Source organism: Salvelinus fontinalis, chromosome 13 (assembly GCF_029448725.1).
Source record: "Salvelinus fontinalis isolate EN_2023a chromosome 13, ASM2944872v1, whole genome shotgun sequence".
In the NCBI taxonomy this organism is placed as follows: domain Eukaryota; kingdom Metazoa; phylum Chordata; class Actinopteri; order Salmoniformes; family Salmonidae; genus Salvelinus; species Salvelinus fontinalis.
The window spans coordinates 37157083-37181319 of NC_074677.1; the positions used below are offsets into that span (position 1 = coordinate 37157083).

General features: G+C 41.3%; 1 protein-coding gene across 1 annotated transcript; it reads right to left on the reverse strand.

Moving 5' to 3' along the window:
• Positions 1–227: 227 nt before the first annotated feature.
• Positions 228–23722, reverse strand: LOC129868598 (SWI/SNF-related matrix-associated actin-dependent regulator of chromatin subfamily A member 5-like). Its single transcript, XM_055942712.1, has 24 exons — positions 23575–23722; positions 22611–22700; positions 22086–22252; positions 21808–21908; positions 21511–21611; positions 17379–17558; positions 17099–17254; positions 16833–16964; positions 16201–16269; positions 15241–15350; positions 14884–15110; positions 13572–13693; positions 13157–13309; positions 9580–9712; positions 8379–8524; positions 7385–7513; positions 6850–6960; positions 5002–5115; positions 4254–4376; positions 3987–4119; positions 3716–3834; positions 3252–3464; positions 2524–2634; positions 228–2306 (listed from the first exon to the last, which is right to left on the reverse strand). Exons 1-24 carry the CDS (start codon positions 23707–23709, stop codon positions 2238–2240), a joined length of 3144 nt encoding a protein of 1047 aa, XP_055798687.1. The 5' UTR covers positions 23710–23722; the 3' UTR covers positions 228–2237.
• Between the last annotated feature and the right edge of the window lie 515 nt (positions 23723–24237).

Consider the following 24237-nt stretch of genomic DNA (forward strand, 5'->3'; position numbering starts at 1 on the left):
ACCATTACTCCTCCTCCACCGAACTTTACATTGGGGCAGGTAGCGTTCTCCTGGCATCCGCCAAACCCAGATTTGTACTTACACATACCCTTATCTTATGTAATACTATCTCCTACTGTTGGGTTCACAGCTTTCTTTAGTTTAGTTTGATGAGTTTAATCTAATGTGAACTGGGATTTTGTGTGACATAAAAGTTACTCTCAAAAAACGGTAAAGTACAGTATAACTAAGGTTGGATTTTGTTTAATGAACTCGTACATACATTTTTTTTACAGGAAAAGCAAAATACAACAGGTACTTTTTGTTCGGATACCAACACTTAAAAAGGATCAATGGAATTAAACTCAATATAAAATGAGCTGAGGATATGTGCAAAGCAACAGGTTATATAAGGTGCATACAGCGAACTGCTTGATGTAACATAATAACAATGTGTCAAACACAGGGCTTCAAAAACAGCCATGCACAAAAATAGAGGAAAAACAAACATACAAAGGTTGCTATTTCACCACCACGCCAACTACACAAGAAATGAAGCAATCAAAACACATCCGTAGACAAACTCAGCAAAAAAAAAGAAATGTCCCTTTTTCAGGACCATGTCTTTCAAAGATAATTTGTAAAAATCCAAATAACTTCACAGATCTTCATTGTAAAGGGTTTAAATCACCATTTCTCATGCTTGTTCAATAAACCATAAACAATTAATGAACATGCACCTGTGGAACGGTCGTTAAGACACTAACAGCTTACAGACGGTAGGCAATTAAGGTCACAATTATGAAAACTGAGGACACTAACGGGGCCTTGCTACTGACTCTGAAAAACACCAAAAGAAAGATGTCCAGGGTCCCTGCTCATCTGCGTGAACGTGCCTTAGGCATGCTGCAAGGAGGCATGAGGACTGCAGATGTGGCCAGGGCAATAAATTGCAATGTCCGTACTGTGAGATGCCTAAGACAGAGCTACAGGCAGACAGGACGGACAGCTGATCAAACATCACACCTGCGGGACAGGTACAGGATGGCAACAACAACTGCCTGAGTAACACCAGGAACGCACAATCCCTCCATCAGTGCTCAGACTGTTTGCAATAGGCTGAGAGAGGCTGGACTGAGGGCTTGTAGGCCTGTTGTAAGGCAGGTCCTCACCAGACATCACCGGCAACGACGTCGCTGGACCAGACAGGACTGGCAAAAAGTGCTCTTCACTGACGAGTCGCGGTTTTGTCTCACCAGAGGTGATGGTCGGATTCGCGTTTATCGTTGAAGGAATGAGCGTTACACCGAGGCCTGTACTCTGGAGTGGGATCGATTTGGAGATGGAGGGTCCATCATGGTCTGGGGCAGTGTGTCACAGCATCATCGGACTGAGCTTGTTGTCATTGCAGGCAATCTCAACGCTGTGTGTTACTGGGAAGACATCCTCCCCCCTCATGTGGTACCCTTCCTGCAGGCTCATCCTGACATGACCCTCCAGCATGACAATGCCACCAGCCATACTGCTTGTTCTGTGCGTGATTTCCTGCAAGACAGGAATGTCAGTGTTCTGCCATGGCCAGCGAAGAGCCCGGATCTCAATCCCATTGAGCACGTCTGAGACCTGTTGGATCAGAGGGTGAGGACTAGGGCCATTCCTCCCCAGAAATGTCCAGGAACTTGCAGGTACCTTGGTGGAAGAGTGGGGTAACATCTCACAGCAAGAACTGGCAAATCTGGTGCAGTCCATGAGGAGGAGATGTACTGCAGTACTTAATGCAGCTGGTGGCCACACCAGATACTGACTGTTACTTTTGATTTTGACCCCCCCTTTGTTCAGGGACAAATTATTCCATTTCTGTTAGTCACATGTCTGTGGAACTTGTTCAGTTTATGTCTCAGTTGTTGAATCTTGTTACGTTCATACAAATATTTACACGTTGCTGAAAATAAACGCAGTTGACAGTGAGAGTACGTTTCTTTTTTTTGCTGAGTTTACATATAGCATGCTGAGTTTCAAAGGTCATCAAACAATTGCAAAAAAGAGTAATACAAAATGTCTTAAAAATGAGAAGCCACACTTCCACAGAAATTACTACAACTATTGAAGGTTGTGTTTGTATTTTTTGTGTGGGTGATTAATGCTGTTTGTTTTTGATGGGCCAAATCCTAACTTGAGAACTGTGTGCGTAAATCAAATGACTTATCTTTCAAGTTAGGATTGGGCCTGCTGGGAGCTACATTAATTACATGACATCTTCAGGCTCTCGCTTTCTTCTCTTTGCGTCCTGTGCCTTCTGATGACGCATCTGCCTTCCTTTTGTGAGCCTTAGAATAAAAATGACATTAGAATCAAATCAATTGCATGTCTATGTGTAAATGTTACAATGTATGTATGAAATATTAATTCTTGAGTATTGATCCATTTGTCATGGTAACATGGTTCAGAATCCTCAAGATGGTCAGCCAATACACCTGTTGGATTTTGGACATTAAAATAGTTCAAATCTGTATATTATTTTTTTGAAATGTTAAGATCAATTACCGTCTGGCTTTTTGGTGTTCTTTTCTTCTTTTCAGCACGCTCCTTTTCCTCAATCTCCATATTTTCTTTTTCGATGAGGGAGATGAGAGTGTTACAACGTCGCTGGAGTTCCTGGGGGAACAAGAGACAGCTGTTAGCAGAGAACAAGAAAACAATAGTACAATGTATGTCTGCTGTTCCTCTCTGTTAGCCAGTCTGTTTGTAGCAACAACAAAAATATATATTCATTCAATATGCTCTTGTGTGGTTATTACAGTTTTTGTTCATAATATTGACATTTCAATAACCAAAACAGTTCATGTAACATACCACTTTGTCAAAGCACAAAGTAATGAAAAATAACCCCAGAGAGGTAAGTGTCTCTGTATTCAAGTGATGCATGAAACGGAATCTATAGGAGTCTTTCATCCCATGAATTCTCATCCATCTCAACTTGTAAAGGAGGAACACATTGAAACAAATTCAATTCTATATTCCGCCATACCTACTATAAATGTCAGGCAAGCAAACAAGATGATCTCTGAATTCACTACAAATGTACTACTTTCTGTAATAAAACAGGTTTTTATGATGGGTCCAGAGAAAGCAAAGAAGTAAGACACTAAGACACTGTAACTGGGTTTATTGACAGGCAGTCTAGGTGTCATATCAAATACCCGTGCCCATGTTTGCTCACCTAACCCTTCTAACAGCTACAACATAGTCAAACTGTTCAGGGTATACTGTACCATGGCAGTTCGGGACTTGATGAACCAGTCAAATCTGAACTGGGGAGCGTTCCGTACACACTGTCGGAGTTCTTCATAAACATTCTCCTTGTCAAAGCCCATCTTGTGAAGCATACAGATCAGGAACCTGTCCTCCTCCTCTGTGTAGTTCTTCCCTTTATTGGTGCCATACTGAATCCTCAACTGGTGGAATGGGGCCTTGTATCTCGCAACCTGAAATGAATCAAGACAACATTTCCATTTCGTCAATTTGAAATTAAGAATTCATCTTGGCGCATAATCAAAAGAAAAGGTTGCTAGTATCACATTCAAATAATTAATTTCCACAGTATTTACAAGGAAAAATATGTTTTAGAGGCAATCATTTCATTTTAAAGATCAATACAAAAATACTTATCAGCCACTATCCAACACACTTGAGCACTTATTTAGAAAATCTAAACAATTTATGTAAAGTAGTTCACCTTAGCATCCAGTGCCTTCTTAATGCTGATCCTCCTCTGGATGCGGGCCTCACCACGCTCGATCTGGGCCATGATTTTCTCAATATCCTGGAGTTCATTGCACCGCTCCCAGAAAATGGCTTGAAAATAAAACAAGAGTATGAAAAGACTAGCGTGGAGCATATAAAATGATAATGAGCTGTAATACATACAAGAATGGGTCTCTAGTAAACAACTGTAATGGAATAATAGATGATGATCATTATGATGATGAGGACCTCCGGTATCTTACCAGAATATTCAATGACTTCTTCAGGGTTTTTCCCCTCGACTTCCCGAGCGATGTTGTCGATGTCATCACGGCCATATTTCTCATTGGCTTTAATGAACTGATTGAAATCTCTCTTGTTCCAACTTGTGAACCCCTGCGAAATAACATTCACCATAAACACAGCACTTGTTAGATACAAGCTTTAGCTTGTCTAATAATGTGGCACCTTTTGTGACAAACACTATAGGGATCTTAGACACTTGTGTCTAGCCTAGCGCCCTCCAGTACCTGTGTAAGAAGCTTCTCCTTCTCCTCAGTCTCCTCAGGACTGAGCGGCCCTGCCTCGTCGATCTTCCTCTGCTCCTCCTTCTGCACCTGAGCAGAGTTAGAAATGTCAGGGCTCCTGGGCACCTGCAGCAGCACAGAGGAGAGGACGGACACAGCTCATATTAGATAAACCTCTGATGAGACATAACACTGAACCGCTCTGTCTCTCGCTATTAAGCTGGGCGAGAGACCCCTAAGGCTGGGTGAAGCGATAGACAGGCCTGTTGGGGAACCAGGCTAACTGGGCAGAACTGAGCAGATGTACCCTGGGATCAGGTGGCATAGGGGGAATGTGTGTGTATTTGTGTTCTGTGGTTCTGGCAACATGGAGGAGTAAAAGCTCCAATCTGTCTCAGTTCAGCAGTCTGCCTTGGCAGAGAGTGCCTTGGCACAGTTAAGCACTTGGGATGCTGCTCACAAATGTCAGAGTTGAGACACACTTCTATGGGCTCTATTCACCATCCCACAACTAATATGTTGGCTCTGTGAAAGCACAAGCCAACAGATTTCAAAATATTGTTTTTAAATATTCAGCTTTGTAAATTGTTTCAGTAAAGTAGAACCAGCAAGAAGGGACATTCAAGTCACAATACCATGTGCAGGAAACAAGAATACATGACTATAAATGGCTAAGCTTAACGCTACCTATGTCAACATAGGCACACTTTATTTATCCATCAGACAATGAACTTAACTACAGCCGTCTTACCTTGTAGCCTATAGTATTCCTGTAGAAAAGGATCTCCATCTCTAGCAGCTCAAACAGGCGAGGGGGAAAGAACTGGAAGTCCTGGATGTTGGGCTGTTTGGGGGGACGTGGGGCCTGAAATACATTCATCATTATTAATCACGTTCTGGTGAGCAAGATTAACATTTACCTCTTCATATACCTCGTCATCATTCTGACTTCTTGACCATCATTATTTGGAAGAAGTGGGAAACAAGAGGAATGATTAGAGTTGCAAAGCTACCGGTAATATACCAAAGTTACCGGAATCTTCTATAATTTCGGTAATGAAGAGATAATCTATGGCAATTTAGGTCATTTATACTTTAATAACTCACTTTTTTCATTCATATACAGTATTCATTTATTATATCTGTGTCTATATTGCCTATGAGTTTCTAGTGGATAGACCATATGGTTAAAGAGAAAATAGCCTAATTATCATAAAAAGTATATAATCAACAAAGACATTCTTTTCAATTAACTCTGCAATTCTTCCAAGTATTGACTTTTTTTTCACAACTGCCACCAGTTTGGAAGTTACCAAAGTTTGAATGTTACCAAATTTCTGGTAGTTTACTTTGCAACCCTACGAATGATTGACTAGCAACTCTTCCATGAACACAAGGACCACGGTTACTATAGTTTTGTGATATAATGTTGGTTTTATTTCTATTGGTTTTTATTTGAACATTTTGTGAGGTGGTTGTTCGGTTTCTCAAGCCTGATGACAGTTGTCCACAGACAGAGAATATTCTCTCCACGAACGCTTGGGATGCAGGGGCAGAAACCAGATCCAGTGTCACAGGGTACAGCTTTGGATAAACAGCGATACTTGCCTGCCAGAACTGGAGGTGACTCTAAACATGCCCGCCTTCACCTCTTCCAGGCATTTCCTCAGCTCACACGGGGCACTTAATGCCCTGCCAGGTTGACTCTTGGGACAGTGAACTCAGACACAATCCTCGATGCGAGAAAGCTATATTTATGAAGCACTGTGGTCGAGATGCTTGCTGGATTTATCTTGCTGGTATCTTCTTGGGGTACTCCTGCCCCATGGCTGTACTCTCTGATTTACTGAAGTACAAAAGACTCTGCTTCCCTCATCAGTGGCTCCGTCTGTTGAGCGAAGTGACAGAGAGACATTTGGGTCCATCAAGCAAGCTGCTGCAGGGGATGGATCGAAATTGGCTGCCAGAAGACTCAGTATGCATGCGAAGTGCTCAAACTGACTTCAGGAGGACCTGTGCCAACTGTTTTGCAATAGTAATTGACTGCAAGTGTGCCTCAAGGTTGAGAAAGCACGGCACCACATCCGACTACGACTGGCTGTCAGTTTGAAGTTGGTCGGTGTAGATTGTGAACGGCTCCAGCAACTTCACAAGCTGTTCTAGCTTGGCCCAGACATACTCAGTGCTCGCCTTTGGATTTCTTCCCTGTTAGCTAATGATAGTGATGCACAAGCTAGGCCTATCTGAAACATCGGCATCTACTAGCAGCATTTACCCGCCAGATTCAGAAGCCAGAAAACCCCATTAGAAGCTTGAAAACCTTGTCCAAGAAAAAAATGAACTAAAGATAATTTGATGGTTTTTCCTTTAAGTTAATTTTGTAGTCAAATATAATAGTTTCAGTATAGTTTTCGTTTTTCTGATTTTTTTTATTTAACTAAATTGTTTTTCCAATTTTGTTTTTATTTTAGTTTCAGTTTTAGTTTAGTATAATAACCTTGATTGGGACAGCACTTGAATAAGCATGTCATTTAAAAGCAGGGATGCAAAGCAAGGCGGTTGGCGGTTTCTGTGTGATTGATCTGTGAGTGGGTGTTACCTTGGGGGCTCGAGGTTCACTGACACGCAGGGCCTCTCTGAAGTAGGCATCCACCGCATAGTTGGCTTTCCTCTCTCTTTTAGGAGGCTCAATCCATTCCATCATACTCAGCTACAAAAAAAGACCAGTCCATCCCTCACAAGGTGAACCAACTCAGTGTACGGTATATGATGCACACCTCATTTCATGGTTACGGTGGTTTGATAAAGTTTATTTCATAAGCATCTATGAATAGTATATGTATACCATCTTTACCTTATCACACAGTATTCACAAAGTTCAATATCTAAGATGAAATTCAACCTGAGGCACAAGGGACTTAGCTAATCAAAGTACAGTACCATATCAAGCTGCTCAGTTGGTTGAGAATGGCACTTGCAATGCCAGGGTTGTGGGTATGATTCCCACGGGGGACCAGAATGAAAAAGAATCGCTCTTGGATAAGAGAGTCTGCTAAATGACTAAAATGTCAATGCAAAATGCTCTTTGATGCTATTAACCGTGAGTCATGACAAAACATGTAGTAATTTAATACCTTTTGCTTCTCTCTGTAGTCCTCCCCTTCAAAGTTGTAGAGGCTGGTCTCTGCTCCTCCGGTGTCCACAGTGAAGTTCCTGAGGGAGCTCTCTCCCAGAGACTCCATGCGCTCGTTCATCTCAGCTGTCTAGGATAAGTCAAAAGGCAGTGGTGTAAAGTACTTAAGCAAAAAATACTTTATACTACTAAAGTAGTTTTTTGGGGGTCTGTACTTTACTATTTCTATGTTTGACTACTTTTGCTTTTACTCCACTACATTCCTAAAGAAAATAATGTACTTTTTTCATACATTTCAAATGCTTAGCAAGACAGGAAAATGGTCCAATTCACACACTTATCAAGAGAACATCCCTACTACCTCTGATCTGGCAGACTCACTAAACACATGCTTCGTTTGTAAATTATGTCTGAGTGTTGGAGCATGCCCCTGGCTATCCGTAAAATATATATATATTTTTTTTTAAATCGTGCTGTCTGGTTTTCTTAATTTATTTTATTTTATTTAACCGTTATTTTACCAGGTAAGTTGACTGAGAACATGTTCTCATTTGCAGCAACGACCTGGGGAATAGTTACAGGGGAGAGGAGGGGGATGAATGAGCCAATTGTAAACTGGGGATTATTAGGTGACCATGATGGTTTGAGGGCCAGATTGAAGCAAGCCAGCAGTGGTATGCAGGGTGGTATGCTGCTGGCTGTATAAGGAATTAAATTATTTATACTTCTACTTTTGATACTGAAGTACATTTTCACAATTACATTTACTTTTGATGCTTAAGTATATTTAAAACCAAATACTTTTAGACTTTTACCCAAGTAGTGTTTTACTGGGTGACTTTCACTTTTATTTGAGTCATTTTCTATTAAGGCATCTTTACTTTTACTCAAGTATGACAATTGGGTACAGGTGAAGACAGGTGAGCACAGAAAACCAAGCAGCCAGTCTGTCAACCAAACACTGTGTACTGATCCTTCACATGGTCCTCACTCACCTTCTTTGCCCCCCTCTCTAAGAGGGTGTTGATGTCTTCGTCCGTGAGCTCATTGTCTTTGGAGGCGAAGACGTGAGTGGCCCCATGCCTGATCATCTGCAGCATCTCATCTTTTCCCAGCTTGTTGGACTGCTCCATCAGCCTCCCTGGAAAGTTGAAAAGATGAGAGAAGTAGTTGTGGTGTGGGACTGAATGTACAAGACCCTGCAGCAGACACTTCCATCCATGTCTCAGGGTCTAGATCATTCTATAAAGTACATGTATGCATGCATGTACAGTATACATGTGTGGTCTAATTTTGTCTCAAGCCTAACCAAGGTCTGTCTTGCCTGTCCCAATAACAAATCCAAGTCTGATTTACTGTCTGCTGAGTCAGACCATAAAATTAATTTTAAAAAGGTAAGGACACATTTAAGGGATTTGAACATAGAATTAGGAATTAGAATACTAGAATGGACATGAATCTTCTTATGATGGTCCAAAGGTCAGCCATGTTGGTCAGGGAGTTGGTCAACCACAGTTTGTAACCACAGTGTCAGTGCTGTGATAAGATATTGTGAAAAACAATGAATGTGAAGAAAGTATCTGCACTGTGTGTTAACTAGCTAGCCAGGCAGTTTTAGAGGAATCACCTGCCAATATGCCAACATTCAATTCAAACAATGCAGTTAATCCACAGCCATACATAGGCTCAGTTCATTTCATAATAAGAATAATTCATTTAATTTGTAAAGCTCTTTTCTCACACCAAAGGCACTGATTAGGACTTGGATGAGTTATAAATGCAGCAGGTACTGATATTGTATCATATAATAGCACTCAGCTTTCCAAGAAAACACAACATGAGACATTTATGGACTGTTTACATATATTTTAGATGCTGTTTATCCAGAAAATGTGTATAAAAATCCATACTGTAATTATAATATGACAATATTTTATGTTGACTATAATTCCATTACATAATTTTCCTGTGTAAGTAAAAGCAGGAAATGCATCACCTACATTATGCCTCTACTGCCGTTCATTCCAATTAGACTGGTTTTGGATTTCTTCCTGACCAAGCTGGCTGCAAATTTCACCCCATTATGGAACTTTGACAGTTTATGACATAACCCCTCTAGTAATTTTATATGATCTACATGGTGAAAGCCATGGAATGACAAACCACGAAGTTGCAAATTAAAACCATGCTGAATACCTTGTTGTATAACAATGGAGTCTAGCCTCAACTTCATCTCAGCTCTCTCTACAATCCTCTCTTCGACTGTATTATCAGTGATGAGGCGGAACACACGCACTGGTTTCTTCTGACCAATTCTATGAGCCCTGTCCTAGAGAGGCAAAAACAAACACACTGATTGCCTCAGTGTATGGATGTGTCTATTTCTTTGAAACAAGACACTTTGTAAAAGTAAAAGACAAGATACAAGCCAGTGTTATGAACTAATAACATTACTAGTATTTTTGTATGCATGACATAGTATTAGTCACTTATGTGTGAAATTCTATGTCATATTTACTTTTATTTAATACTGACTAATAATTACTTATACTTACTACTGACTAATATTTACTTTTCCAAATGGTTAATATACAGTGCATTCAAAAAGTTCAGACCCTTTCCCTTTTTCCACATTTGTTATGTTTCAGCTTTATTCTAAAATTGATGTAAAAAAACTAAAATCCCTCATCAATCTACACACAATACCCCATAATGACAAAGTGAAAACAGGTTAAGACATTTTAGAAAATAAATAACAGAAATACCTTATTTACATAAGTAATCAGACCCCTTGCTATGAGACTCGAAATTGAGCTAAGGTGTTTCCATTAATTCTCCTTGAGCTGTTTTTACAACTTAATTGGAGTCCACCTGTCGTAAATTCAATTGATTGGACATGATTTGGAAAGGCACACACCTGTGGTAGTGTCCCACAGTTGATCGTGCATGTCAGAGCAAAAACCAAGCAATGAGGTCAAAGGAATTGTCTGTAGATCTCCAAGACAGGATTGTGTCGAAGCACAGGTGTGGGGAAGGGTGGCAAAAACAATTCTGCAACATTGAAGGTCCCCAAGAACACAGTGGCCTCCATCATTCTTAAATTGAATAAGTTAGGAACCACCAAAACTCTTCCTAGAGCTGGCTGCCCAGCCAAACTGAGCAATCGGGGGAGAAGGGCCTTGGTCAGGGAGGTGACCAAGAACCCAATGGTCACTGACAGAGCTGCAGAGTTCCTCTGTAGAAATGGGAGAACCTTCCAGAAGGACAACCATCTCTGCAGCACTCCACCAATCAGGCCTTTATGGTAGAGCGAGCAGACAGAAGCCATTCCTCAGTAAAAGGCACATCACAGCCTGCTTGGAGTTCGCCAAAAGGCACCCAAAGGACTCTCAGAACATGAGAAACAAGATTCTGATGAAACCAAAATTGAACTCTTTGGCCTGAATGCCAAGTGTCACGTCTGGAGAAAACCTTTCACCATCCCTACGGTGAAGCATGGTGGTGGCAGCATCATGCTGTGGGGATGTTTTTCAGTGGCAGGGACTAGGAGACTAGTCAAGATCGAGGGAAAGAAGAACGAAGCAAAGTACAGAGAGATCCTTGATGAAAACCTGCTTCAGAGCACTCAGGACCTTAGATTGGTGCGAAGGTTCACCTTCCAACAGGACAACGACCCTAAGCACACATCCAAGACAACGCAGGAGTAGCTTCGGGACAAGTCTCTGAATGTCCTTGAGTGAGCTAGCCAGAGTCCGGACTTGAACCTGATCGAACATCTCTGGAGAGACCTGAAAATAGCTGTGCAGTGAAGCTACCCATTCAACATGACAGAGCTTGAGAAGATATGCAGAGAAAAATGGCAGAAACTCCCCAAATATAGGTGTACCAAGCTTGTAACATCATACCGGTACCCAAGACTGTAATCGCTGCCAAAGGTGCTTCAACAAAGTACTGAGTAAAGGGTCTGAATACTAATGTAAATGTCATATTTAAGTTATATTCTTAATAGATTTGCAAAACATTTCTAAACCTGTTTTTGCTTTGATATTATGGGGTATTGTGTAGATTGATGAGAAAAAAGGCCGTAACATAACAAAATGTGGACGAAGTGAAGGGGTGTGAATACTTCCTGAATGCACTTATATATATATATATATACACACACACAGTGGGGAGAACAAGTATTTGATAACCTGCAAAAATCAGCAGTGTTTCCTACTTACAAAGCATGTAGAAAATCCAGAAAATCACATTGTATGATTTTTAAGTAATTAATTTGCATTTTATTGCATGACATAAGTATTTGATACATCAGAAAAGCAGAACTTAATATTTGGTACAGAAACCTTTGTTTGCAATTACAGAGATCATACGTTTCCTGTAGTTCTTGACCAGGTTTGCACACATTGCAGCAGGGATTTTGGCCCACTCCTCCATACAGACCTTCTCCAGATCCTTCAGGTTTCGGGGCTGTCGCTGGGCAATACGGACTTTCAGCTCCCTCCAAAGATTTTCTATTGGGTTCAGGTCTGGAGACTGGCTAGGCCACTCCAGGACCTTGAGATGCTTCTTACGGAGCCCCTCCTTAGTTGCCCTGGCTGTGTGTTTCGGGTCGTTGTCATGCTGGAAGACCCAGCCACAACCTATCTTCAATGCTCTTACTGAGGGAAGGAGGTTGTTGGCCAAGATCTCGCGATACATGGCCCCATCCATCCTCTCCTCAATACGGTGCAGTCGTCCTGTCCCCTTTGCAGAAAAGCATCTCAAAGAATGATGTTTCCACCTGCATGCTTCACGGTTGGGATGGTGTTCTTGGGGTTGTACTCATCTTTCTTCTTCCTCCAAACAGGCGTGTGGAGTTTAGACCAAAAAGCTCTATTTTTGTCTCATCAGACCACATGACCTTCTCCCATTCCTCCTCTGCATCATCCAGATGGTCATTAGCAAACTTCAGACGGGCCTGGACATGCGCTGGCTTGTGCAGGGGGACCTTGCGTGCGCTGCAGGATTTTAATCCATGACGGCGTAGTGTGTTACTAATGGTTTTCTTTGAGACTGTGGTCCCAGCTCTCTTCAGGTCATTGACCAGGTCCTGCCGTGTAGTTCTGGGCTGATACCTCACCTTCCTCATGATCATTGATGTCCCACGAGGCGAGATCTTGCATGGAGCCCCAGACCGAGGGTGATTGACCGTCATCTTGAACTTCTTCCATTTTCTAATAATTGCGCCAACAGTTGCTGCCTTCTCATCAAGCTGCTTGCCTATTGTCCTGTAGCCCATCCCAGCCTTGTGCAGGTCTACAATTGTATCCCTGATGTCCTTACACAGCTCTCTGGTCTTGGCCATTGTGGAGAGGTTGGAGTCTGTTTGATTGAGTGTGTGGACAGGTGTATTTTATACAGGTAACGAGTTCAAACAGGTGCAGTTAATACAGGTAATGAGTGGAGAACAGGAGGACTTCTTAAAGAAAAACTAACAGGTCTGTGAGAGCCGGAATTCTTACTGGTTGGTAGGTGATCAAATACTTATGTCATGCAATAAAATGCAAATTAATTACTTAAAAATCATACAATGTGATTTTCTGGATTTTTGTTTTAGATTCCGTCTCTCACAGTTGAAGTGTACCTATGATAAAAAAATTACACGCCTCTACATGCTTTGTAAGTAGGAAAACCTGCAAAATCGGCAGTGTATCAAATACTTGTTCTCCCCACTGTATATATATATATAGAAGTACGTTTCCAAGGAAGCCACAACTGAAATGTTTCTAACCATTGCTTGCAGGTCCACTTGAGGGTTCCAGTCGGAGTCATACAGGATGACGACGTCTGCAGTTGCCAGGTTAATGCCCAGACCTCCAGCTCTTGTGCTCAACATGAAAATGAACTTGCTGCTGTTGTCAGCATTGTAGGCCTCTATGGCTTCCTTGAAACATGGCCATAAAGCTAATGCATTAGTTAGACACAATATCTAAAATATCAGTTTTGTTTCATGTAGTTAAAGTAATTACACTTTACACAAATTTTACAAGCAGTCAGTACGAGTTCAGTGTTTTGAAGTAAAGATACTACAAAAACACAACCATGGTAGGTTTGATTGAACTGTTCCAATACAGCTCCTTATGTTTTCCATGGGAGCCTGTGATTGTGGTCAATGAGGCCTCATCAGCTGAAGTCATGCCCCGTACCTGTCTGGCTTCGTGTGGAGTGTTCCCATCTAGACGGCAGTACTCATAACCTCTCCACATGCAGTAGTCCTCAAGAATGTCAAGGACCCTGGTCATCTGGCTGAAGATGAGGACTCTAGACCCTGGCAACCAATGAGACAAAACAGTAATTCCATTAGGGAACAGAACAGCATACAATATCAGGTCACATAGCTCTAGTTCAAATGCAATCTCCACAAAGGGGAAAAAAACACGGCAGAAAATGATTCACGGGGTTTCTTGCATGCCAGCAAGGTTTGATTAATTCTAAATGAGCATGGCTAATTTGATTGTCAAATGAACGTCTCATCATGAAAGCTTCATGAAAAAACTTGAAATTATACATGTGAATCCTGATATTCTTCAACAAAATGCAAACTTTTGAGCCTGTATGCTATGAGGTTGTCCTTGCCCGTTTAACCTCTACGAGATGGGTGTCTGATTTGTCATCCTGAGGGTCCCAGAGATAAAATGTAGCATCGTTTTGTTTGATAAAATCATTTTTTATGTTCAAATGTAGGAACTGGGGTCTACAGTTTGACCCAACTGCTGTCTCTGGCTCCACACTCACCTCACCACCTAGATGTGAAAGTTCATGTATAAGCTAATGATCCATCATGTATGACATTCCTGGGAGTGTGTAAACTTTAAAACGTTTTTTTTTTTTACCATAGCATTTTTGAATGTTCTCTATAGTTATGTACTTGAAAATGTATCAATTGACCAATTCAGCACATTTGGACAAACTCCTGGCAGACTTGATACAAAATATTGTGCAGTAATGTAATTCACTGGATCAGTCTGACCTTGCACACACACACTACTGTCATCTGGTAGCCAACATCTAAATTACACCTAGACTCCTATCTGAAAGTATGGCCTTTCTCTTGCATTTCAAATATGTTTTTGTTTGTATTATCTTTACCAGATCTAATGTGTTATATTCGCCTACATTAATATCACATTTCCACAAACTTCAAAGTTTTTCCTTTCAAATAGTATCAAGAATATGCATATCCTTGCTTCAGGTCCAGAGCTACAGGCAGTTAGATTTGGGTGGCATTTTAGGCGAAAAATGAAAAAAAGAGTAAGATCCTTAAGGGGTTTTAAAGGACCATTATGTACTTGAATCTATCGGATTTTGTATATACAACCTATTGCATAGTCTGTTACAACTGAACTTGTACATTAACAACCACAGATCAAAGCTCTGAGATAAAGACATCAAATTTACATGAATAATGTTGGGATAAACTACAGTAAAAGCATTTAATGATCAGAGAGAATGTAGCACCTTGCTCCTGGACTTTGGGCAGCAGTTTGTCCAGGGCCACCATTTTGCCGCTGTTGGTTACAAGGTGAGTGTCGGTGGTGTAGGGGGGTCCAGGCTCGGCCCCATCAAACAGGTATGGGTGGTTGCAGCACTTCCGCAGCTGCATCAGGATGTTTAAGAGACGCATCTTGTCAGTTTTTCCAGAAGAATTGAGGATATCAATGTCCTTCATCAGAATCCGTGTGTACCTAACAAAAATAGAACAAAACATTGTTTCATTTGAAATAATTTTTCTTGAATTTCATAGGTAGAAACATTGAACCAACAAAAGCTATTGCCAACACTGGGAAGTACTAAGTATTTGAACCAAACACATACCATTCTCGCTGCATCTTACTCAGTCCGAGGTAAATCTTCACCTCTTTTTTGGGAGGCAGGTTTTTCTCCACTTCAGCTTTAATGCGACGCAGAAGGAAAGGCCTCAGCACCTGTACAAAGCAAATGCTTTAATTAACCTATTTTTACCCATGTATTACAAGTATTTCTTTACATACACTGAGTGTACAAAACATTAAGAACACATGCTCTTTCCATGACATACACAATCTGTGTAGATGAAGGGGAGGAGACTGGTTAAAGAAGGATTTTTAAGCCTTGAGACATGGATTGTGAATGTGTGCCATTCAGAGGGTGAATGGGCAAGACAAAATATTTAAGTGCCTTTGAACAGGGCATGGTAGTAGGTACCAAGTGCACCATTTGTGTCAAGAACTGCAACGCTGCTGGGTTTTTCACCCTCAACAGTTTCCCATGTGTATCAAGAATGGTCCACCACCCAAAGGACATCCAGCCAACTTGACACAACTGTGGGAAGCATTGGAGTCAACATGAGCCAGCATCCCTGTGGAATGCTTTCTTGTAGAGTCCTTGCCCTGACAAAATGAGGCTGTTCTGAGGGCAAAAGGGGGTGCCACTCAATAGTAGAAAGGTGTTCTTAATGTTTTGTACACTCAGTGTATATCATTAACAAAATATATATTTAACCTTTATTTAACTAGGCAAATCAGTTAAGAACAAATTCTTATTTACAATAATGGCCTACCCCGGCCAAACCCGAACGACGTTGGGACGACAATTGTGCGCCGCCCTATGGGACTCCCAATCACGGCCGGATGTGATACAGCCTGGAATCAAACCAGGGACTGTAGTGACGCCGCTTGCACTAAGATGCAGTGCCTTAGACCGCTGTGCCACTCGGGATGTATTATTTATACTAAAAATAAATATAGATAAGAAGGAACCTGCAGTGAACTCTGAACGTAATGAAACACAGCTTACCGCATGCAGACGCTCCACCAGCTTCTGGTCCCCCAGACAGTTGTTGGTGTCAAACCAAGAATCAAAGTCCTGAGAATTAAAGAAAATTGTTCCTTTTGTTTTTAACACATAGATTTTCCATGAAAGTGCAAAAGTTATTTTAGAGAAGAAAAAAAAAGTAAAGATGATTCTGCTTTGGCTTCAGATGTAGAGGGGATTGTGTTAGAGAAAAGGACAGGATACATATGATCAGCTACTGCCTCTGGGGGTGACTGGGGGGAGGGATCCCAGACAAACTGGGAGGAACTGACAACAGAACAGAGCAGTGCCTGAGGGGGGAAGCCTATGCTCGGGGCTACCTTTCCCTCTGACACATCATGGAAAGACAAGAAGCATGTCAGGTGGGGCTGAGGAGCTCAGTGATTGACTGAAGCGAATTGAAACTTGGTGATATAAATGGAACAACAAAAAACATTAAGATACTGCTGGAGGGTCTTTTGATACAAAACAACAAAAGAATGCAGTTCCATTTGCCTGGAGCGATATATGAATTTCTTTTTCCTCGATTTGGTATTCCAGTCACATGAATCTAAAGGAGAGGAATATCACTACAAGAGGAATACATGGCGAGAACAAACAGAGGCAGGACTCACGTTGGCAGAGTTGAAGACATCAGGCAGTAGGAAGTTGAGGAGTGACCACAGCTCATGGAGGTTGTTCTGCAGAGGTGTTCCAGTCAGGAGGAGACGGTTGGTGGTTTTGAACTCACGGACAATCTCTGAGAGCTGACAACACAGGATTAATGTAAAGGTTACATACAAATCATTAAAAATGATTGTGTATAGGCCAAACTTCAATAATTGAAAAGTAGAAAAAGAAACATGTTTTATCCCTAAATTATTTTAATTTGAGTTCATACCTTAGACTTCTCATTTTTTATCCTATGAGCTTCGTCAATGACAAGGTATCTCCAGTTGAACTTCTTGAAGACAGATTTCTCTCTGATGACCATCTCATAGGATGTGACGCAAACATCCCATTCCCCTGGCATCATGACATCACGAATGAAAGCCGCCTGGTGAATAAGGTGAACATTTGTCAAAGGAGTCATTAGTGGTCTTGGTTACCTACCCACCTGATAATGTGTTATGAAAGGGGATGTTTAATCAGTGTCAATCAAGAGAAAATACAGGACATACCCTTGCATCCTTGTCCCCGATGAGACAGACTGCCTTAAGGGTTGGTACCCAGCGTTTGAACTCATTCATCCAGTTGTGTAGCGTTGATTTGGGAACCAGAACCATGTGGGGGCCTGGAATGTTCCTGTAATGCTTCAGGTATCCCAGCAACGCAATGGTCTGGAGGGTCTTCCCCAAGCCCTGTGGTCAATAAACAAATAAACAACCTGTCATACATACAGCGCATAAGCTTGACTCACAACTAGTGGCACTTACCAGAGGCTTAAGGGCCATCCACACCAAGGACAATAACTATAACAATAAAAAAAATAAAAGTTGTTCTAATTCAAGTGAACAGCAGCGTCCACACTACAACAATAACTATAAAAACAATAACAATAGCTATCGTTGGGATAACTTTGTGTGATTTTATCCCTGTCTCCCCAACAGTACAACGTCAAAAAAAAATCCAAAATACGTTCTATTAAAGCGTTCTAGGTTCTAGGTGCGCAAGGAATAGCTGCTCGGAGGGGAGAGGCAGAGTGTGCGGTGAGCTTTTCTGAATAAATGGGCATGTAAGCATATTATTATGCACATGAATTATAGGACGACTTCGAAGACTCATGATCCACGACAGACAGCGCATCTCAATGTCAGAAGAAGCCCATATTTTCCTATGAAAACCATATAGAAAAGTATGTAGACACCCCTTTAAATTAGTGGATTCGGCTATTTCAGCCACACCAGTTGCTGACAGGTGTATAAAATCGAGCACACCGCCATGCAATCTCCATAGACAAACATTGGCAGTAGAATGGCCTTACTGAAGAGCTCAGTGACTCTCAACGTCGCACCGTCATAGGATGCTACCTTTCCAACAAGTCAGTTCCAACAAGCTGCCCTGGTCAACTGTGTGCTGTTATTGTGAAGTGGAAACATCTAGGAGCAACAACTGCTCAGTCATGAAGTGGTAGGCCACACAAGCACAGAAAACGGGACCACCGAGTGCTGAAGCGAGTAAAAATCATCTGTCCTCGGTTGCAACACTCACTACCAAGTTCCAAACTGCCTCTGGAAGCAACATCTGTCAGCACAAGAACTGAAATGGGTTTCCATCGCCGAGCAGCCTAAGATCACCATGTGCAATGGCCAAGTGTCGGTTGGAGAGGTGTAAAGCTCGTTCTCTGGAGTGATGAAGCACGCTTCACCATCTGGCAGTCCGTCGAACGAATCTGGGTTTGGCGGATGCCAGGAGAACGCTACCTGGCCCAATGCGTAGTGCCACTGTAAAATTTGGTGGAGGAGGAATAATGGTCTTGGAATGTTTTTCATGGTTCGGGCTAGGCCCCTTAGTTCCAGTGAAGGGAAACCTTAATGCTACAGCATACAATTACATTTTAAACGTTTCTGTGCTTCCAACTTTGTGGCAAGTTTGGGGAAGGCCCTTTCCTGTTTCAGCATGACAATGCCCCCATGCACAAAGCGAGGTCCATACAGAAATGGTTTGTCGAGATCGGTATAGAAGAAATTGACTGGCCTGCACAAACCCCTGACCTCAACCCCATCGAACACCTTTAGGATGAATTGGAACGCTGACTGCGAGCCAGGTCTAATCGCCCAACATCATTGCCCGACCTCACTAATGCTCGTGGCTGAATGGAAGAAAGTTCCCGCAGCAATGTTCCAGCATCTAGTGGAAAGCCTTCCCAGAAGAGTGGAGGCTGTATTTTTTTATATAACCTTTATTTAACCAGGTAGGCTAGTTGAGAACAAGTTCTCATTTACAACTGCGACCTGGCCAAGATAAAGCAAAAGCAGTGCGACAAAAACAACAACACAGAGTTACACATGGAATAAACAAACGTACAGTCAATAACACAATAGAAAAATCTGTATACAGTCTGTGCAAATTAAGTAAGGAGGTAAGGCAATAAACAGGTCATAGTGGCGAAGTAATTACAATTTAGCAATTAACACTGGAGTGATAGATGTGCAGATGAGGATGTGCAAGTAGAAATACTGGTGTGCAAAAGAGCAGAAAAACAAAAACAAACATGTTATGAGGTAGGTAGTTGGTTGGATGGGCTATTTATAGATGGGCTGTGTACAGCTGCAGTGATGGGTAAGCTGCTCTGACAGCTATGCTTCAAGTTAGTGAGGGAGATATAAGTCTCCAACTTCAGTGATTTTTGCAATTCGTTCCAGTCATTGGCAGCAGAGAACTGGAAGGAAAGGCGGCCAAAGAAGGTGTTGGCTTTGGGGATGACTAGTGAAATATACCTGCTGGAGCACGTGCTATGGGAGGGTGTTGCTATGGTGACCAGTGAGTTGAGATAAGGCGGAGCTTTACCTAGCAAAGACTTATAGGTGACCTGGAGCCAGTGGGTTTGGCGACGAATATGAAGTGAGGACCAGCCAACAAGAGCATACAGGTCGCAGTGGTGGGTAGTATATGGGGCTTTGGTGACAAAACGGATGGCACTGTGATAGACTCCATCCAATTTGCTAAGTAAAGTGTTGGAGGCTATTTTGTAAATGACATCGCCAAAGTCAAGGATCGGTAGGATAGTCAGTTTTACCAGGGTATGTTTGGCAGCATGAGTGAAGGAGGCTTTGTCGTGAAATAGGAAGACGATTCTAGATTGCATTTTGGATTGGAGATGCTTAATATGAGTCTGGAATTGACTGTTACCACTGCTGGCTTGCTTTTGAAGCTAAGCAGGGTTGGTCCTGGTCAGTCCCTGGATGGGAGACCAGATGCTGCTGGAAGTGGTATTGGAGGGCCAGTAGGAGGCACTCTTTCCTCTGGTCTAAAAAAAAAATATCCCAACTGCCCTGTGTAGGGTGCCGTCTTTCGGATGGGACGTTAAACGGGTGTCCTGACTCTCTGAGGTCATTAAAGATCCCATTGCACTTATCGTAAGAGTAGGGGTGTTAACCCCGGTGTCCTGGCTAAATTCCCAATCTGGCCCTCAAACCATCATGGTCACCTAATAATCCCCAGTTTACAATTGGCTCATTCATCCCCCTCCTCTCCCCTGTAACTATTCCCCAGGTCGTTGCTGCAAATGAGAACGTGTTCTCAGTCAACTTACCTGGTAAAATAACGGTAAAATAAAAAATAAAATAAAATGTGACAAATAAAATGTGATTTAATGTTTGATTTGACACATCTCTACTAGCCACTCTCTTCCAGCTGTTACCATGCGCATTCCAGGAAAAGCTACAGGCTACAAAAGCTATATGACATTCATTTTTAGCATTTTTTTTTATAGTACACCTAACAGCCTATTCGAGGACACAAGCAGGCATGCTCTTGCTAATTGCTGAATGTAAAAAAAAGTTGAGGAGAAAGAGTGTTGGTGTGATTACTTTAGCTGGTGATAACATTGTTGCATTGCAAATGGTGCACAGAACAGACAGATGAAAAAGAAGATTTGACAACTATTAGAAAAATGGAAATCACTTGCACACCACTAGAGCAACGAGGCAAGCACGACATGAAGATGCACAGACTAAACAGCGTTTGTTGTTGAATTGCTACATTTAAAATATGTGTTTCTATATTATTATCTACATTGAAGTATTATTTGCAGTAGTCACTATGAAAATGAACACACCATGAAAATAGTAAATGGTATGTGTTACATTAATAAGCCTACAGCGTGCAGTAGGATGCGTTAATCAGTTGATTGACAGGTGTAGCCTAGAGTGTAGAACAGGGGTTGGCAAACTACGGCCCGCATGGGCGGGAGGTTTGAGTAAAAATTATGAGCTGGGAACTGATTGTTTTGGGTAAAAAAATAAACCCCAGGCCATACTCAAACATCTAAAACTAGATAGAAAGTATGTAGATTTTATAATGGACCTATATATTTTCAAATAACTGCTCTTTTTCTGTCCCTCCATTGAATTTCAAAATCCTGATGTGGCCCTAAAGGCAAAAAGTTTGCCCACCCCTGCTGCAGAACGATAAACATTCCTCTAGTGTGGATGCTTGCCAACGTTTTATAGTTATGTATAGTTTATCTTTATCATCCTTGGTGTGTATGTCCCTTTACACTTGGATATCAATATATGGCTCTGGCACTTAATGGAGGCAAGTAAACATCAACTATTGTTAATTCTATGATTAAGTTACAGTCATTATTACCATTTCATCAGCCAAGATTCCATTAATGCCATTTTCATAAAGGGAGATCATCCAGTTGAGACCTCTGATTTGGTAATCTCTCAGCTCTCCATTTTTTACATCTGGAAAATACAAAAAGTTTTGTCATTAATGGAAGGGAAAAAAAACGAATAATCAGCAGTTCTCAAATGGGAGCTAATTAGTATTAGAGGTATACACCTGCTAGAATACAACACTGAGTTACACCTGCTACAGTTCATTTACATGGAGGGCTGACTATTAAAATTAGCATTTAAAAGCTATATGAAAACACCGTACAGGATGGGGACTCTTCAAAGCGAACCAAGACGTTAGCTGCCTTCCTGCTCTCAGATAACAACTCCTCATCTTCTTCTTGTTCTGTGCGTCGGTGGCGGTTACTGTAAAAACACAGGTGGCGGACAAATAGTATGCTTTGCTACAATGGTAAGACTGTATTGTTTATTATTCATGGATTATTCACCAATATAGCTTGTTTATTTACAACAACATAGACCTGACATTTAGAAAGTTGTAAATAAAGGCAAGACTCTTAAAACAAGTCAGCAACCACATACTCTCCAACAGAGAGGAGATTTTGTTTCTCATCCTGTTTAACGCGAGGTCGTCCAAGTTTCACTTTCAGGGGTGAAGTAGGAGACTTCTGAGACGCAGGCTGGATGAAGTGGGCAAAGAGTTCTGTTTGCTTGAGCAGAAACTCAAACCGGTTCGCTCTATCTGTTTTCTATGGTAAAAAGACAGGGAGGGGGAAATACAGAAATACACCAACAAGTTGTTTTTGACTAGTAAGGATGTGAGATCAATGTTATGCTTAACTTTAAATTTTGCCATTCACATTCTCCCTATATACTGCAGTCTCACTACACACTGCAATTCCCCACATTTACCACAGTGGGGAGCCCATTGCAAAAGTTGGAAAAAAATGTCATGTTTTTCTCAAATATCTGGCACAGAATTCAACCAATGCTGTGACTAATCTGTCTCACGTGATACTCCCTAATGTAATCATTCAACTTGCAATTGCATTTTAAAATCTTAAATGAATCCATAGAGAGAGTTTGTGACAAAGCAATTTGTCTCACCCTTTTCTCTTCGTATTCTGGATCCACATCTCCCTCCGCCTTAGGCAAAGCCTTCGGGGGTGGCTTCAGCTGAAATGGGGGGTCTTTTGCCTGCGCACAAACACAGTAGACTACTTTATGACTTGCTCACTGAATTGTACATATTTATTTGACATATGATTCACTAACATTTAATCAATGTAATGTGCAATTTAAAACAATTTTGTATGGCTATTTCAGTGATCTTATACGGGAATGTGCTGTGTATTGTATACCATTTCCTGTGAATTCATGCAACATTATTCTATAATACGTTTAATCAATATAGATTTATGGTTGAAGGTCGAGAAAGTTTTCTACATGTGATGCTTGTTGCACAATCAATTATAATACATTTTGAGCACGTTCACATATTATTTATTATAAAATGTGCAATAAGTTATGCCTTCAATTGAACCGATGTTAAAGTTCAAGCAGTTAGGTACACCTCACCACGAATGTTCTTCATAAACATTCAATTGTTAGCTACTGTAGCCAATTGACAGTCCCCAGAGCGCAACAAGCAGCTAACGTTAGTGTTGAAAGTAGACAGCTGATTTGCTCTGGGCTGGTCTTGCTGCATGCGACTGTGCGGTGTGCTGCCTGGGCTAAGTGAAACAGACGACAAGCTACAGATACAGTCAGTTGGGTTGCTCTGGGACTCCAAGGTTTGTCAGACTGAAATTGGCAGGATTTAAAAGTCTACGGGAATGTTGCCTACATTTCTCTCAACTGCACGACGACAAACATTGTAGCTAATGTTTTCTGGTCAGCGTTTGACCTGGTGGTATCTAGTTAGCTAGCATCTGTAGAGAGCTATGCAGATGTGTAAGCCTTCTTCCCGCCATGTTCCCCCCCAAATCAACAATACTGCAAACTTCTAGCTAGCTACTAACACTCTATCTCATATTTCTGGAAAAGAAAATGTCTGCTTTCAAATGCTCACCTCTTCATCTTCGGGTAAAGGCTCTCTGGAAGTTGACGGAATCTCTTCATCTGACATTCTGTGGACTTTGCTTTTATCATTAGTTTTTAGACCAGACTGTAAGTTATTATACAGCAAATAGGCTTGGTACGTCATTAGATAGAGCCTTGTGAACCTAGCGACATTAAGGTCACATTATCAAACGACTACATTTCATAATAAAAGTCCCCTAAAAAATGTTTACTAGACTTACAGTACGTTTGTAAATTTAAAATCTGAACGGTTATAGTTTAAAGTTACTTAAACATTTCAATTCATTATTTCATACATTGTACCTATGGGCTGCAGCTCAGAAAATAAAATAATATTACAAAAGGTACCTAACTACAAAGCATTGATCATTTTGACGGCTATATTTACGTCATTCAATAGTTTATTTGAGGACAATCAACTGTTACCAAAACCGTATTGTCATCACAGCACTTTACAGCTATTTGTTACTGTACTATTGGAACAATACAAGTTGTATCCAATAAAGGGGGTGATTTGGAATCCTCAGACACTAATAGTGTTATACAGTGTTATACAATCAAAGTTTGCGTCATCAGGCAATTTTTTTTCAGCAGAAATCTACTTCCACTGCTGACATTTATTTTTATTTGATTTAAGTCCTCTATGACAACA